Genomic DNA, 18,728 nt, shown 5'->3' with positions numbered 1-18,728 from the left:
ATTTACTTGCGTTAGATTTGATGATTCCCCATTTAAATGGACAAATTGATGTCTGTCTGATAAGTAAGATCTGAACCATTGTAGTGCCTGTCCCTGAATACCGGTATAATTGTGTAAGCGATCTAGAAGTATTTTATGGTCTACAGTATCGAACGCAGCACTAAGGTCGAGCAGGACTAGGAGTGAGATGTTACCTTTATCTGATGCTATAAGCAGGTCGTTTGTAATTTTAACGAGCGCAGTTTCAGTACTATGATGCGGTCTAAAGCCTGACTGGAATTTTTCGTGTATGTCATTATTTTGTAAGAAAGAGCACAACTGAGTGGACACTACTTTTTCTAGTATTTTAGACAGGTAAGGGAGATTTGAAATCGGTCTATAGTTTCCTAGTTCATTGGGGTCTAAGTTTGGTTTCTTGATAAGAGGCTTAATGACGGCAGTTTAAAGGGTCCTGGGACATGGCCTAGATTAATTGACGAGTTGATAATGTTATAAATGGGCTCAATTGCAACGGGTAATAACTCTTTTAATAATTTAGTTGGTATGGGATCTAATAAGCAAGTTGTAGGTTTAGATGTTGCAATAAGTTTAATTAAATCTTCCTGTTTTATAGGTGAAAAACACTGTAGCCTTTCTTTTGGGGCGATGGTTGGTACTAATTTATAGGACAGACTTGGAGGTTGAGTTTTTACTATTTTGTCTCGTATGTTTTCGATTTTCTCTGTAAAAAAATTCATGAATTTCATGAATCCTGGTGCTCTTCAGCTCCGCCCTGATGCTCTGCTGCCCCACCAAGTTTATAAGTATAATATCATAAATGGAACAGTTCTGCTGTACTGTAGCTCTCTTAAATGTTTTTTTTTATTCTTTAACAGTTGATATGACATTACAGAACACTACCACTGTTTTGCACACACAAAACACTGCCCAATATGACAACATCGACTTGTTTCTTTAAACATGTTTTGTTGTAACAGCAAATCACCTTTGACATTTCCCACGTTGTCCTTTAACATACAGCATGTATAAAGTATTGTTCACAAATGATGTGTGTTGATTTAAACACAAGAGCAATTTTACTGATGAATGTGATGATCAGAAATTCTGTATGTATTTAATACACATTGATTTCATTGTTTATATCAGTTATTTTTCCTGTCTTGGTTTAAATGTGCTGTGTGCAATTTATTTGGAGGATCTATTGACAGAACTGCAATGTAATATACATAACTATGTGTTCAGAGGTGTTTAAAGGCTTTACATAATTAAAGGTGGGGTGTCCGATTTTCTTAGCCATTGTTGATGTTCAAATCACCAAAACAGACACACCCCTACCCCCATCTTTCACTTTTGTCAGTGCTCTGCTCGACTAATGTCCATCCTGTGCACTGTGCACCTTACTGCTAATTGGTTACAAGGTTGTTTTGGTACTCAGCCCAACTTTGTCTAAACAAGCGTAATTCGGAAATCGGACACCCTATCTTAGAATTTCTATCTACATACACCGCGGGTCCCCCTGCATAGAATTCAAAGTCAAGTCAAAGTCTGCTTTACTGTCAATTCTGCCACATGTACAGTACATACATATAGAGCAGTGGTTCTCAAAATCAAGTACCACCTTTAATAAAATGAGTTGTTCCAAGTACCACCTAATGACCGCCATAGAAAACACATGAATAAACACTCAAATTAATAGTCGAGCTGTGAATCTTTCTCTTTACACCTCGTCCTCCAATTCTAACGTATTATTAAAAATACAAACACTTTTTTATTTACCAGCTGTTTTCAAACTAAATAACATGTTTTTTTCCATGTTTTTCAAGTTAGTCAGCAGTAATAGTGGACACAAAACACTTTTCTGTAGTGCACTGTAAACAGGGCTCTGTAAATGACTATTATGGGGGCTTTATTAACTTTGTGGCGACTTGCAGAAAGACTACAAACTTATATTAAATAAGTTTCTTTCACCCCACTGACTGACACTGAAGTCACCAGACTTCTCTCCAGCCACCCCATTACCTGTCCCCTTGACCCAATCCCCTCCCATTTCCTTCAGGCCACATCCAGCACACTTACTCCTGCACTCACACACATCATCAACACCTCCCTGCTCACCGACACTTTTCCATCCACATTTAAACAGGCCCAGGTCACGCCCCTACTTAAGAAACCCACATTGGACCCCTCTACTACCGACAGTTACAGACCTGTCTCTCTCCTCCCATTTATTGCAAAAACACTTGAAAGGGCAGTTTTCAACCAGGTGTCTTCCTACCTTTCCCAGAATAAACTACTGGATGACAAGCAGTCTGACTTCAAAACAAACCACTCCACTGAGACCGCACAATTATCGGTCACAGAAGCACTGCGGCTAGCCAAGGCGGAATCTAAATCCTCGCATTCTGCTACACCTATCTGCAGCGTTTGACACTGTCAATCACCAGATACTGCTAGCAACCCTGTTATCTCTAGGAATCTCAGGCTCTCCTCTCTGCTGGTTCAAATTTGACCTCTCCAGCAGATCCTTCAGGGTGTCATGGAGGGGCTCGCTGTCCACTGCTCACCACATGATCACTGGGGTCCCTCAGGGATCGGTGCTTGGTCCGCTGCTTTTTTCCATCTACACGACATCCTTGGGACCCATCATACGGGCACACGGCTTCTCCTACCACTGTTATGCTGACGACACCCAGATCTACATCTCGTTTCACCCAGACGATACCACTGTAGCAGCTCGCATTACAGCCTGCCTAGAAGACATCTCAGCTTGGATGAAAGAGCATCACCTCCAGCTGAACCCGGCCAAGACAGAACTACTCGTGTTTCCGGCACACCCCACGGTGCAACACGATCTCACCATCCAACTTGGCAATACCACAATCGCTCCTTCCAAAACAGCCAGGAACCTCGGAGTCATATTTGACGAACAGCTGTCCTTCAATGATCACATTGCGAAGACAAACGCGGTCATGCCGATATGCCTTATTCTACATTAGAAAGGTTAGACCCTATCTCACTGAGCATGCGGCACAACTCCTTGTCCAGGCCCCAGTAATCTCAAGGTTGGACTACTGCAATACTCTCCTTGCTGGTCTTCCTGCAAAGGCTATCAAACCGCTCCAGCTGGTTCAGAACGCAGCAGCACGCCTCGTCTTCCAACAGCACAAAAGGGCTCATGTGACACCCCTTTTCATCTCCCTCCACTGGCTACCGGATGAAGCCCGTATCAGATTCAAGTCACTAATGCTTGCCTACAGCATCGGTTCCCAACAGGGGGGTCCCGGCCCACAAGGGGGCCTCAGCGAGCTCTGTGGGGGTCGTGTCATATTTTTGAAAAGTGTTGAGCAGTGAGCATTAAGGAGAACGATCATATTACTTTAGCTAATTTTATCCATGATCCCCTGGCTGACCAAAAAATGGACAAATTTTTAATTCGTCCTCCACAAAAATGACCGAGTCCCACTGCTTCACCTACAGCAGCTGATAGTAATGACCCAGGCATACTGGACCCAGGTGAGGAAGCTACCACCAATTTGTGTCGCAGTTTTAGCAGTGCTAGCAATACTGGAAATACGAAATGCCGGAAATACCAAGATCGTTACCTGAACTACGGTTTTATTTCATTTTCTCGTAGCAAAGAGTCCCTGCTACAGTGCATTATCTCTGCGCCAAAGTCCTTGCTAACGAATGCATGAGGCCGTCCAAACTAATGAGACATTTACAGACAACTCATCCTCAATACCGCGACAAGCCCAGGACATTTTTTGAGCGCAAGGCAAAAGAAATGACACAGTCCCAAAATGAGATGAGGGAAGTCACAGCTACTGACAAGAAACTTAAAAAAATATCGTATACAGTTGCTGAAAAAATCGCCAAAGCAAAGAATGGGCATACAATTGCAGAAACTTTGATTTTGCCATACGCAACAGAGATTGTCAAGGAATTATTTGGAGAGGATAAATCAAAACAATTGGCTAAGATACCATTATCAAATAATACGGTCAAACGTCGAATCGCAACAATGTCAGAAGATGTGAGGGGTCAGCTTTCTGTGCGACTTCGTGGTAATAACTTTGCACTTCAAATAGACGAGTCTACCGACGTGTCAAAAATGGCACAACTCCATGCATACGTTCGTTATTTGTTTTGTTTTGTAAAGAGCTCCGTACCACGACGACGGCAAACAATATTTTTGAAACTTTGGATAATTTCATGAGATCAAATGAGCATTGACCGAATTATTACTCACTACAGCAGCAATCCTCACACTGATTGATAAAGCCCCACAAATAACATGCAAGTATTGAGGTGCCAGACAGCAGTCATTTTGTAATAGCCTATATTCATTCTTTTTTTCTTACACACCAATATGAATACTTATATTTTTGATATTGCATTTCAAATAAGGCCAATTTATAGGCTACTCGTATAGGCTTACATTTATAAATTACAAATGGCCTCCTGGTCTTCTGATGATTTGGTTATTGTATTTTAAATATTATATATAGGCTATTATTTGTGCATAAACATATCTGGTTATAGTAATAAACATACCGTTTGTTTGAAAACAACATTTTTTTGTCATCCTTGCTGCAAGCTTACAAGAGCGATAATATCATTAGATATGTGTAGGGGGCCCTAAAATATTTTTTGGGAAAAAGGGGGTCTCAGACAAAAAAAGGTTGGGAACCACTGGCCTACAGGACTATCACTGGATCTGCACCGGCATACTTTCACACCCTCCTACACCCCATCAAGAACCCTGCGTTCAGCAAACCAGCGGCGTCTTGTAATGCCTTCCCATAAGGGCAGTAAATCGCTTTCCCGCTCATTCTCCTTCACAACTCCTTCCTGGTGGAACACTCTTCCTAACTCAGTCCGGTCAACCACATCTCTCACAACATTCAAAAAACTACTTAAAACCCATCTCTTCTGTGAATACTTGACAGACAAATGAAAAAAAAAACTCTCTAACCCTCTAACTCTAACCCTCTCTCTTTCTCTCAACAGGTAGTGGTCTAGCTTTTGTTGAAACTAGTAACTTTGTATTAGAAACTATTGCTCCTGCATGACATATCGCTTATTGCTCCCTGAACTCTTTGTAAGTCGCTTTGGATAAAAGTGTCTGCTAAATGACTAAATGTAAATGTAATATATAGAGTTTTCTGTCGTGTCATGTACCACCGGGGTCTCTTCAAGTATCACTAGTGATATGCGTACCACAGTTTGAGAACCACTGATAGAGAGGATTGAAATTGCGTTACTCGCAGACCTTTGGTGCATACAAATAACACTAACACAGAATAAAAAATATATAAAAAATACAGATAAATGCAGATAATATATATGTATAAAATACAACTATTACAAGCAGGGATATGTGCAGATGTGAGGTAGTGCAAAGAGCTTATCAGTCTGTTTAAAGTGACAAAGAGAGCAGGCTTTGTTTAACCTGTCAGAAGAGGTCGTTAAAGAGGGGCAGACCGATGCTGAATGAGGTAGTGAGCAGTCCAATGCTGCATAAAGCGACTAGTGCGGGTGAGTGTATGTTGTGGTGGGGGGGGTGGTTGGACCTGCAGATGAAGTCAGAGTTCAGTTGTGCATGGGGCAGGGGGGGGGGGCAGGGTTGGGAGGGAGTTTAGCTTCCTGACTGCCTGGTGGATGAAGCTCTCCTTCAGCCTGCTGGTCCTGGCCTGGAGACTCCGCAGTCTCCTCCCTGATGGCAGCAGCCTGAAGAAGCTGTGTGTCGGGTGGGTGGGATCACCTGCAATGCAGAGGACTTTGCGGGTGAGACGGGTAATAAATGTCCTGGAGGGAGGGGAGAGAGACACCAATGATCTTCTCAGCTGCTCTCACTATGCATTGGAGGGTTTTGCGGCAGGACGCGTTGCAGGCGCCATATCACACAGTTCACTATGTTGTTTCTACAGTAGCCCTAAACAGACAAACTGCTCTACAGAGCGTGCTTCATAACTATGTTATCTCCTTCGGCAAAAAGCCAAAACCTAATGACATCTTAAGTCTGTATCAGCCATCGTAGTGCTTCGAAATGGAGGGGTCGGGGTGGAGTGAGCCATTGGTTGCAGTTCACAACCTCACCACTAGATGGCACTAAATTTCATACACTGGACCTTGGCTGTATGAATCTGTACCTTAAAAACAAACTGTGGAACATATTGTCTATCTCAGATGCAGAGAAGCTACTTCATGCAATTATAGATGAGATTTGTGTAAAGCACTGTTAGGTTCTTGTCCTACCTGAACCCATTCCGAGTGGACCGCTGTCTAGTGTCTGTCGCTGGAGCACCTCTTGAGCTGAGAGAGTGACGTTTACCCACTCAACTCTCACATTATTCAAACAAACTACAGTTACGCAGCGGCTTGAGTTCTTATCAGATCATGCAAGTTCGATCATCCATATTGACTACAATATATTGCTTCTTACTTATGAAGCCTTAAACAGTTTAGCTCCTGCGTATTTAACAGATCTTCTAGCACGCTACAATTCATCCCACTCTTTAAGATCACAAAACTCTGGGCTTTTTGTATTTCCTAGGATATCAAAATACACCAAAGTTCACACATAGCTCCTCAACCGTGAAATGGTCGACACTCTTCAGGGTTCAGACTGAAAGTCTCTCTCTAAATATAAATCTAGACTATAGACACATCTCTTCAGCCTAGCATACACATGATTGCATCTCCTAACTTTGCATTCCAAGTTTATAGATAAACTAATAATTATCCTCTGCCTAAAATATCATCAACAGCAGCTACCGTACGCTAATCACGTCTTTTATTTGGTCTCCTCCTCGGGGTAACCAGTGATTACAGCAGCTCCAGGCCACAGAGACGGGAACATGACCCGACACAGCCCTGAACCGTGAATCAATTGTTTTAAATGTGTTTAGATTTCTTGTTTTTCTGTGTTTTATGTTTCTTCTACATTGTGTCTTCTGTAAAGCTGCTATGCAACAGTGTAAACTGTGAAGAGCGCAATGCAAATAAACTTGAATTGATATGAGCTTCTCTCCATTCATTGAGTAAAGTTTTTCCAGATGTAAAAATGCTTCCAGACGTTTGTGGTACTCTTGGGAATGGCTTGTTAGTCGTAAGGTCGCCGACACAATGACAGAGAAACACTCACGTCTGTTTCTACGTTTCCTTCAATCCGATCACAGTTAACCAACACAAGGCATTCAAAAGCACAAGGCACACCAGATTTCCAGTGATGGCGTTCATTAAAGTAAAGATTACAATGTTTGAGCTCTCATTCATTAGAGTAAAGAACGAGGCGTTTCAAAGATCGTTTAAGTTATAGGGGCAGTGTTGAGTAGTAACTCATGATCCTACAAACTTGACATGTTTTTCTAGTGACAAACTACTAGTACTGCTGTGCACTGGTGTAGTGTGACGTCACTGTAATGTGAAGTGATCCACAGCAAACATACACTCCTGAACTCATTTAAACAAATCACAAAACACACAAATGTGGATGCAAAAAATCTATTTTATTGAAATGTATTCGTTTCATCTAAATGACATTACGTCAGTGTGAAAATGTACGTATGGCCTCCTCATTTGTGCAAGAAACGCTTCAAACATGTTGGTGTGTGTAATGTAACTACAGTTTTTTTCTATTTCACTACTTTGCTTCAGTTTCAAAGTAGTTTTCCATGGCAAAGTATATTTGACATGAAGATGAGCAATCTTGTTCTTCAGGTTATTGTGCGATAGAACGTCATATCTGATCTCAATCTGACCAGTTTCATTTGAGATTAAAGACATTTATTAATATCATAAATTCAGCTTTTGTATTCTGACGTTTACACAAACACACACACACACACTGTTAATATATGAGGGAGACATCGGAAAGCTGACTCATTACAGACGAAATGTTTTCCAGCATGTGTTGAAGTCATCAGTTGTCTGCAGACAGAAATGCTGAGGCCTGATCCTCTGATGCATTCATTCCAATACAAATCTGACCGAACCAAAGCATTTCTGCTGTAACATCTTTGATTTCTAGCTGACATGGAAAGACAGACAAGTAGAACAAAACATCTGATACTCTTGGTATGGCTTTGCACAAACATTATTTTTATTTTTGGTGAGCAAGTGAAATGATTGTGTCTGAAATATGAAAGTTATTCTCCATTAGCAAGCAAAACGTCATGTGACTTAACTAGAGTGAATATCGTTTAGTGTTTGAAATGATGTCAACGTTTAACTCGGGCCATTTGTGGAACATATGAGTGAGCAAGTGAGTGACTGGAGGTGAACTGTCTGGAAGTCACTATAAAGGAAACCTTTACAACCTTATACAAACACTGAGCATTTTCACACAAACATCACACATTAAACTAAAACTTTATTAGTGAGTATATAATGTTGCCAGTTTAGGCACCGATACTCCATTAGCATAAAATCTGCTCTAGTTTTCTTAGTCATTTACATCACATTTACATAAGCAGATGATTTGATCCCAAGCGACTTACAAATGAGGAAGCATGAGGGCACATTTGGCCATTTGATTGTTGGATTAGTGTGAATCAGACTTTAACATGACTGCCTGTGACTTTCTATCAGTTCAGAACTTCTCTTAGCCCAGGATTTACTTTAACTTCTAACTCGGTTTCTAAATGAACCTGACAAGAAACGTGTCAACTTTGTGTCTTAAAAGTACTGATTGATTTGCAGACATTCCCTAAAAATGATTTCATTCAACTGTATTTGTAGTGCTTTTCTGAATGTGCATTGTCAAAAAGTGGCATGACAGAAAAAAGTTAGAATAAACATGAAGCATATTATTTAATATCATCTTATATTTGATATGAGATTTACAGTTTACATACCAAACAAGACAATGATAGATAACAGCAGTACATTATTTGTGTTGTCAAGAACTCACTGAAAGCGTGAGGACGAGTTCTGCTGTCTCACATGAACACAACACAAGAGAGATGTGTTCAGATGACACTTCTCATGGCTTATGTTAGTATAAACATATCATGAAGTAGCGTGCGTGTCTGATTCCTTTAACTCTACGAAAAGATGCCTCCAGCTGATCCTGTCCAAACAACACAACTGTTGACATGAGCCACACAATGGCCATATACTTCCTTTTGTGGTTTTGCCTTTTATGGCCTTCATCTTTTCATTTATTACCGTGTTGCAATAGCATCACAACACATGCTTGAGCAGTTCATTCCTCCAGCAAACAAAAAGCGGAGAGTCTGAACAAAGAGCTCATTGACAGAGTAAGAAGTGGAGTTTAACCTTCATTCAGTCATTTCATTCTCACGATATGTATAAATATATTCTCACAGCCGGAACACACTTACAGTATGTAAACTCAACTCACTTCTCTTCTGCTGTGTGGCCTCGTTCTCATGACAACACAAGTATTACTGGATATGATCAATCATTCAGAGGCTCTGTGTGACTGAGGTAAACTCTTAAGATTTTAGTTTGTGATTTGGGGAAATGCAAATGTTTTCACGTAAACGCACTGATGAATATTTTGTGATTATTGTTATGAAGCAGTCAGTTGTGTCATAGGAATAGTCAACCTGATCTCACAGTAAATGATGTTTAATTACCAAAGTTCGAGAGGAGCCGGAGCATATAATCAGCTCGGCTGGTCTGCCATCAGCAATCACCGCATCTACCCTATCGGCCAAAGCGAGCTCTCTTATAAAGAGACAAATCACCTTACCTGCTCCATCTCTTCAGATTAGCATCCCTCCTCCACCCCGGCTCCTCTCACAAAGCTCATTCTCCCGCAGGACCCCGGGGGGTGTGCTCTGGGCTTGCCCTGACCAGGGTAGAGTGCTCCGGGTTTGGATAGATCCGGCGAGCTCGGAGCCCGCTCCCTGGACAGCACGCCAAATACGCATAACGTTCAAACCCACGCTCTGTCATCATCCTCGCACCATTGCTGTTATCTGCTCAGATGAACTCGTGAATTCTTAACTATATGACGAGATGGCTCATTTGTATGAATTCATAAATTGTGAATCATACAAAAACGTACGATTACTAGAAAGAAAGCAATCCTGAAGCCCCACCCCTAATGTCACTGGCACCAAAGCAAAATGTGCAAATAAGATCGTACGAATTAGCCAAAATTAGCCAAATCGTAAACTAGTCCCGTTTTTCAGATGGAAATATTTGATAATGTGAGAAGAAAGACACGAGACTAATAATACAGTTTAGTGTTTTTATGGTTGACCAGTTTAACGGGACAGATGACCTCTGTGTACTGGTGCTGTCATTCATCACTTTTATTTGATTTGATTTGATTCATATCACAGGCACGCGGTTATTTATTTGGTGGGGCGGTGTTGCTGGGGTATGAAAGGTCATACAGCAGTGTTTTTTGTGTTAGATTTCATGCACAATATGGAACACAAGGTGAGGTTTAAATTCAAGTTCTAACAAGTCAGGTTGAAGTAATGATATGACTGTAAGTCTACAGGTGTGGAATCATTAGTATTATGATTATGTGTTATTTCACATGATTGAAATGAAAGTTACACTAACAAAAGAGACATGTTCACATGAACAACATTTATTTGATTGATGCAGGTAGTTCATGTCTCAAACAGACCTGAAAACATGCAGCATGATGTGTGTTAATCTGGTTAATCTTAAACTTATTAACTTCTGTTTAATGCTTAAATTTTCTCTCTTTACTGTTTGTCTGAGTCTTATCTACAGAAGCTTTTGTTCCATCTTGTAATGTGGAGCTTGAAGTCAATGACATGTCAAAGGATTGAAACAGATGAAACGATGAAGTTAACAGAAACTGTTTAGTTCTGTCCTGACACAGTTTTGAAATTATGTTAAATAAGATAAAATACACAGAGCTGTTTGTTGAAGAACATTATTGACTTGATCTGCTCATTTCACTCAACACACACACGCACACATGTGGGGACAGTCCATAGGCGTAATGTTACTGTACAAACTGTATATTTTATCGCCTAACCCAACCCCTAAACCTAAAGATCATAGAAAACATTTAGCATTTTTAGATTTTCAGAAATCGGTACGGTACAATTTATAAGCTTTTGTGCCCGTGGGGACCTCAATTTTTGTCCCCACAGTGGCACAAGTCCCCATGTGTTGGTGTGCATTCAGGTTTAGGTCCACACTAACATATAAAAAGGCCACACACACGCACGCACACACGCACACACACAATAGTTTTTTTTCAAGATTCAAGTTTATTGTCACTATACAAGTACAGCGAAATTTTCTGTTAAACGCAATGCTGATGTTGTCATCTGTTGTGTAAACTGTTGAGCATTGGTGTTAAATTGTGTGAATGTTGTCTCGTTGTGTTGTGCGTGTGTGTGTTTATAGGCTACAACACAGTAGAAGTTGTTGTTTGTTGTGTAGGATGCGCACGCGCGTGTGTTCGTTCGTGCCTCCGCCAGCTCAGAGCTCACTAATCTCAGCTCCTCCTCCTTGTCTCTCTCTCTCTCTCTCTCTCTCTCTCTCTCTCATTCAGCCAGTCGCCCGCAGTCTCGTGCATTATTTCAGAAAGTGTGTGAAGGTTCTCCCGTGGACTCGAGTATGTCTCACACAGTGACTCTCAGCGGTTCTTCTCCGTGGGGTTTTCGTCTGGTGGGTGGACGGGACTTCAACACACCGCTCATCATTTCTCGAGTAAGTTACGTCTCTTTTATTCTCTTCATACAGTACAGTCTGCGTGTGTGTTTATAACTGTCGCTCTGTGTCTTTCTCACGGCGTTTCGTGAAAAGTTTGGTGGTCTATAACATTTCTAAAGGAAAAACAGAAGTTTGCATAGGGTTTATCCCATAAGACAGCGAGCTTGACGCGACGCGACGCGACGAAGAACCGCCTCGCGTCACGCATTTTCATTTTCAATAACTGACCGAGTGTTTGCTCTTCACCTCACACTTTGTAATCACTTTAAAAAGACATGAAGTGTTGTTTTTTATATAAGTGATGTGTCCTAAAGGCGTATTTCCCTTTAAAAGCTGCCTGGCTCAGTTCACCATTAAATGTTTGATTTCATACGATAATGTCAAAGTTTTATTGCAGACTGTCAGATCTGAAGACATTTGAGATCTCTGTAAAGCTTTCGAGGAGACACGTGAGGTCCGTTTCATCTCATTCTGTCTAGAAGAAACCACACACAGATAATAAAGAGATCTTCTGACTGAAATGAATGAGTCTGGACAGAGGCAGAGCCCATCATTTACTGCACACGTCTGGACCGGTCTGTGTTTACTTCAATTACGAAAAATAACCCTGGCTTAAAACAAACAAACAAAAAAACACCCATAATTTATACTACAGTTAAAAAAACACATGGTCACTGGAGTTAAACCATAGTTACCACTAAATAACCATGGTTTTGAAAACCATATAGTAAAAACTGTAATAAAACAGGTTTTGCCAATAGTAATCAATGCACCAGAAACCATAGTTACTGCACTTTTACCCCACAAACAACCACGATTAATCATCAGCAACAGTGGCACGGACATGTATGATGATGTAGAGTCAGCGCTGTGTCTCTGTGCTCTTTCAAATCGTCATGTTTGTTCATTCTTCTCCAAACATAGACATCCACTATGGGTGTTGAAGTTGGTTTTTGGAACTGATACAATGTTTAAAAGTATATTTGAGATGTTTTTGAGTCGTCACGTGTATGTTGTAAAGACTCTTGAACACAGAGCTGAAGAATCACGAGTCAGCTGCTGGTGCTGCTGGGAAATCTGAAATGACAATCCTCCAGATCAAGTGCTTTAAAGTGATTGTGTGGTTTGGCAGATTTTCTGGTCATACACAGAGAGGACCTGTTGCTTGATCTTGTTGACTTGTAGTAAACGCTGTTGTGTCTGATGTAACGGTCTGAACATTTGGTGTCATCCTGATGAATGTGACAAACGCTCATGAAACCATTGCCAAGTGCAAGAGATAACACATTGTCATGCTTGAGTCTAGACTGACAAATGTTACTCACAGTCCGGTGTCATACACAAACTGACAAAACAAAAACAAGTGAGAGGATTTGATTATCAGAACAGTAAACTTTTCTAAACACTTTTACCAGGTTTATGTTCAGCGGCTGTTTAAGGGCACGCAGTTTAATTCACGTGTGCCACATTCCAGAAGACCATGTGACTTTATTCACAATGACATTAAATTACAGCCGGCGGGACAGTTTGAAGCACACGCGCAACTCATTTACATTTTACATTTATGCATTTGGCAAATGCTTTTATCCAAAGCGACTTACATTGCATATCCTATACATTTGTTTCTGACTATGTGCAATCCCCTGGGATCCAGCCCACGACCTTGGCGTTGCTAACACCATGCTCTCACCACTGAGCCACAGGAAAGCTTTCAAGTATCCTCACTGATGGACTCATGAAGCGTCACGATTGTTCACCATCATATCCAAATACTTTCCACTGAACTGTCAAGTCACTCTCAACAGCTTTGTTTCAGTGGTTTGAGGACAGCAGGAAAAAACAAAGCTAAACGCAAATATAAAAAACAACAACCAGAAAAATAATGGACAGCAAAACAAATAAGCTTATTCATTTTGAGAAAAGTTTCAAGAGGCCAAAGGCTGTTGTGTCAAATCAAAGGCATGCCAGTATTCATAAAAAACACACGAGCAAAGGTACTTAACCTAAAAGAAAATATCTGACATTTAATACAGGTTGACTTGTGGTTAAATTATTCACTGCCAAGAGCCTAAAAGAAAAAATTGGCTTCACAAACAAAACCTCAACTCGTTCCTAAGATGTTGGAGATTTTGCGTCCCAGCTAGAGTTTGATAACCTTTAGTTTTTATCACAGAGGCATGACCGATTTCTATAAACAGAAACTGAGAAGAATGTTCAACAAATAAATCTATATTTGGTATTTTGAGTAGTTTAGTATCAGTTGTTTTGCAATTCTATTGTCTTAATCTGACAAGCAGTTTTTATCCGCGTCTTTTCTATATGTAATTTTTTTATCATTCATTTTTCTAAATGTCATGTTATAATTTTACAATTGGATTGTATTTGTAACATGAACAATACTTTTACAGCATTTATTCAGTATTTACTAATACCTCATTTATGTCATGTAAATGTTAACATCAGTTAATACACCATGAACTAACATAAACAATTGTATTGACATGAACTAACATTAACAAACAAAGAATAAACGCTGCAAAACAACGATATTGCTCACTGTTAGTTCATGATAGCTAATGTCTTTCCTACTGTAGGTCCTACTTTGGTTTACGGAGTGTCCAACAACAAGTTTATGTACAGTACATACAAAGTGTAAAAACACTATTATTTTGTAATAATAGTCAATTATTCTTACTTTACTTCTTGACTGACTCTCAAATGATTCGTTCGGCGATTCATATGTGTAATCCCCTCCTTTCTGTCAGCCAGCTCTGATCCGATTGGTCAGATGGTCTAGTCTGCTGTGATTGGTCTACCGCGCGCAGTGTCGCAAATGGAACGTAGGCGGGCATTACACCGAGTGACGTAAATCTGACCCGGACCCGAAATGAGAACGACAGACGTTGCGTGATTCAGAGTCGACTCTTTTTTCCCAAGACATTAACTTTGTTACTCGTTCACTTTCGGCTTTACAACTTGGCAGACTGCTGACATTCACAGACAGCAACATTACACACTGCATGTCATTTTAAGGACATTGTAATAGTTACTCTTTAAGAAATACAACCTTGTTGTAAAGCTTTTTAAGTTAAATGTACTGAAAAGTTGGATTTTAGTTTTGTAAAGATTTAAACAGAGGATTTCCAGTTCCCAGCATGTTCTGAGTGTGTTTGAATAAAGAGTGTAAATGTTATTGAACACATTTGTAATGGAGATTGGGGTTGTGAAGAGGTTCTCATCATTAGAGCAGTTGTAATGTTACCAGTGATGGACAAAAATGTAAATGTAAATGCACATATCAGGCTACTTTAAACAATGTTTGGAACACTTAGAACTTCAGTTTGTGAAATTAATCTATTTAAGTTGTCATTACTTAAAGAGTGCATGTTGTCTAATAATAAAGGGAGTTTAAAATGCAAATCTTGGCCTTGAGTAAATCTTCACTTCTTCATCACTTCTGTGTCGTGAAGGATTGTATGACACTCACATCATCCCTTATTTACTTCATTATCAAGCCAAGTTCCAAACACAGATTCAGAAAATATTTCTGAATATTTCTTTCATACTTTTCTAGCCTTACCTCTGTCTCATTCTTCTCTCTTTCTCTTCTCTGGATGAAATATATATAAAAAGCGAGATAAGAGTGTTCAGTGAGTTTAGTTTCAACTCTTTGTCTTAAAAGAAAAATTCTTTCATGAGTTTTCCGAGTTGTCATGTGCATTTCGTCATGGTGGAGATTTGAAGATATCGATGTGCAGCCATAATGAGTGCAAACACGACAAATCCATTCCTAAATGAGCTCAAAATATGAATGTTTTGCTCTGACAGATGTATAAGAGAAAGTAATTTAACATTCAACAAATGACACACAATTGAACGAAAATGAAGCATTACCATTGTTTTCATTGTTCATGAATTCTCAGAACTTCCTGTTAGTGTTGCGTTCACTGTAATGTGAATGAATCATTCAGCCTGATGACATGCTGGGTTTAATGCTTCTGAATGTTGACAGACAGCTCAGAATCATGATGAAATCATGAGCAGTATGTGTATATGTCACATAAATCCGTGCTCGGCCAGTAACAGAACCTTTGGCTCCGGGCGCTGTGGTGTTTGGTTAGGGTGTGACGCTTTTAACCTCCTTCTGTTTTCTTTTGTTAGATAACGCCTGGCAGTAAAGCGGCGGCGAACGATCTGAGTCCTGGAGACGTGATCCGGGCCATCAATGGAGACAGCACTGAGACCATGACACACATGGAGGCACAGAACCGAATTAAAGCCTGCAGAGAAGAGCTCACACTGAACATCAGCAGGTACATCCAGAACACAGCAACACATCATACACTACACTGTGAAGAGACCATGACATCACGCGTCATGTAGTTCAGTTTCATGTAAAGTCGTGACACTAATGTCATAAAGAGTGAACGCTGAGTACGCTTCGCTGGATTTCACACAAACAGAATTCATTTGCTGACTGTGAGACTCACATCGGGCCATATTTGGTATGTGAGCGAGCTGTGTTTGACCTCCTGCTACATCAGCTCATCCATCAGCTTTAGACACTTTCACACAGGAGCAGGACATTTATTTCAGGATCCTCTGCCTCATGTTTACTGCTCACAGACCCTCACATCACAAATCTCCACATTCATACACCTTCATTCACTCAGTTACTGTGCCAGTGCTGTTGCTATGGTGCTCACTGTAGTGTTTGTGCGGTTGCTAGGGCGAGTCAAACTATTGAAATATCTTGATAGTACTGATTTTAAATATAAAACATAATTCAGTAATACAAATAAAGATATCTGTGGTCTCTACCTTGCACAAAGAATTCTTCTCCAGCTATCTCTCAATGTATGATGTGTTGTTATTTAAACAGAGTAAAATATTCTGTGAAAGATTATTGGATGTTCTACTAGATGTTCTCAAATGAGAACAAACATTGACATATAATATTCATTTTTAAAAAGAGTAGGAACAAAGTGTCCATGACTGATGTTCTCATCTTCTGTAACATTTTTACATTCACACGCAAGCACACACACACGCGCACATGTCTGGTTTATTATCTCCGTGGGGACAGTCCATAGGCGTAATGATTTTTATACTGTACAAACTGTATATTTTATCCCCTACCCCTAAACCTAAAGATCATAGAAAACTTAGCATTTTTAGATTTTTAAAAAATATCGTTCTGTACAATTTATAAGCTTTTTTGCTCATGAGGACCTCAATTTTGGTCCCCACGGTGACACGAGTCCCCACGGGGATATAAAAACATGAACGCACACGCACGCACACACACACACACACACACACACACACACACACACACACACACACACACACACACACACACACACACACACAGACGGTCTTAACATTAAGCTTGATTTAGTCTGAATTAACACATCTGCCAGTGCCATTCAAGTGGCTTACAGGTTAACAGATATCTTTATATTCATTATTCACTATTGGCTGAATGATACACATGCTGTACATCATCACTGATACACACCTTTTCCACATTTAAAAAATTATACCATGGTCTGTTTGAATACTGGATTCTGATTGGCTGGAAGGTGTGCATTAAAACCCTTTAACGCACGGGTAGTTCCAGTCAGTTTGATCAACATTTGAAATTATCTGATGAAAATAGCTCTCATTTTCACCTGTCTCATCAAAAATGACACTGTAAACATCACAGCTTTAACTTGGCAAATGACCATGGTATAAACGGGATAATCCACAGCTAGTTGTGGATTATCCCTTACATGTTTCATAGAAATAAACACATAATAAACACAACTCTTTGTTAGCGAAACAGGTTATTTTCAGAAGGCTATGGTAAAGAGATTTTTAGGGTGTTGTTTTGAATTTTTTTTTTAAATATGTTAATTTGTTGATGCAAGTATTTTTTTAAGTCATGTTAAAAAGTAAGATGTGCTGTGTGTGTGTGTGTGTGTGTGTGTGTCCGTTAGACGTGCCGATATTCGGTAATGCGATTAACCACAGTAATGGATTCGCGCAATGTTGTTATCGCGGGCACTTTCAAATACCACGAAAATATATAGATCAGCATTTTGATTTTTAGAACGCGTATTTGTTTATTTTTCATCAACCGGATAAAAGTACACTGCGTGTGTGTTGCGTAGGAATGCGCACTCTGATCTAAACAATCCCATTCCCCATGTGGAGATGCCTACGTGTGTGTGCGCGCGCGCTGCTGAGCAAAAGACGCATGCGCACTCTGATGTAAACAGTACCACACGGAGAGGAAGCATGGCGGAAGGAGGAACGCTGCCGACGATTTATCCCCCTTCTAAAAGGGTGAAGTCTGAGGTTTGGAAATATTTTGGGTTAAAAGTAAGCCGAGTAATGAAATTTGACAGTGTGGCAGAATAATTATTTTAATTATACGTTGATGGAACACAATAAAGTCATACACTGTCACAAAGTGCGAGTGAATTTGCAGTTTATAAATGTTTAGCTTGCTATAATAGTTAACACACTGGCTTGGCTTGTTATTCAAACAATAATAATAATAATATAATAATAATAATAATATGAATTGTAGTACTAGCGTTGTAGTATATTTAAAAGCAGTTAACAAAAGTTGTTCTTTTGCAGTTTGCAAACTCACTTTATACATCATTATTGTGTGTTGTTTTATTTATATTTAAATGTTTGAGGTTCTCTTTATTATTTAAAATAAAGTTGTTATCAAGAGGAAAACACTGAAGTTGGTTTATATTTTCAACCTGCATTTCTCATAGAATTGAATACTGCGATAATACCGTTTACCGCGACGAAACCTTAATCAATTAATCGCAGCATGGAAATTTGATACCGGCACATGCCTAGTGTCATATGAGATGTTTAGTTTAGTTTTATTTGACGGTTTGTCAGCAGCTGTTGTTAATGTTTGTGTGCTCATAACTCTTGTTTATGGTTTGTTATGATAAGGTCATGTTGCGACGGCTCATATCTTTCAATATGTGACCTTGTGTCAGTTAATCATTTTGTCTTGCAATGAAGTGTGA

At 39.8% G+C, this 18,728-nt stretch overlaps 1 protein-coding gene across 1 annotated transcript; it reads left to right on the top strand.

The window, feature by feature from the left end:
• The first annotated feature begins 11,503 nt into the window (after positions 1–11,503).
• On the top strand, positions 11,504–16,080 carry LOC130569723 (PDZ and LIM domain protein 4-like). Its single transcript, XM_057359526.1, has 2 exons — positions 11,504–11,679; positions 15,844–16,080. Exons 1-2 carry the CDS (start codon positions 11,587–11,589, stop codon positions 16,063–16,065), a joined length of 315 nt encoding a protein of 104 aa, XP_057215509.1. The 5' UTR covers positions 11,504–11,586; the 3' UTR covers positions 16,066–16,080.
• The last annotated feature ends 2,648 nt before the right edge of the window (positions 16,081–18,728 follow it).

This window comes from Triplophysa rosa, linkage group LG19, assembly GCF_024868665.1.
Source record: "Triplophysa rosa linkage group LG19, Trosa_1v2, whole genome shotgun sequence".
Classification (NCBI taxonomy): Eukaryota; Metazoa; Chordata; class Actinopteri; order Cypriniformes; family Nemacheilidae; genus Triplophysa; species Triplophysa rosa.
Note: the sequence above shows the minus strand (reverse complement) of the source record. Positions and strands in the feature narration are given on the sequence as shown.

What these genes read in the sequence shown, in the direction of transcription:
- LOC130569723 (XM_057359526.1), top strand. Translation starts at nt 11,587, where the DNA reads ATGTCTCACACAGTGACTCTCAGCGGTTCTTCTCCGTGGGGTTTTCGT. An exon ending in CACCGCTCATCATTTCTCGA is followed by an intron (nt 11,680 to 15,843) that starts GTAAGTTACGTC and finishes TTCTTTTGTTAG; the next exon opens with ATAACGCCTGGCAGTAAAGC.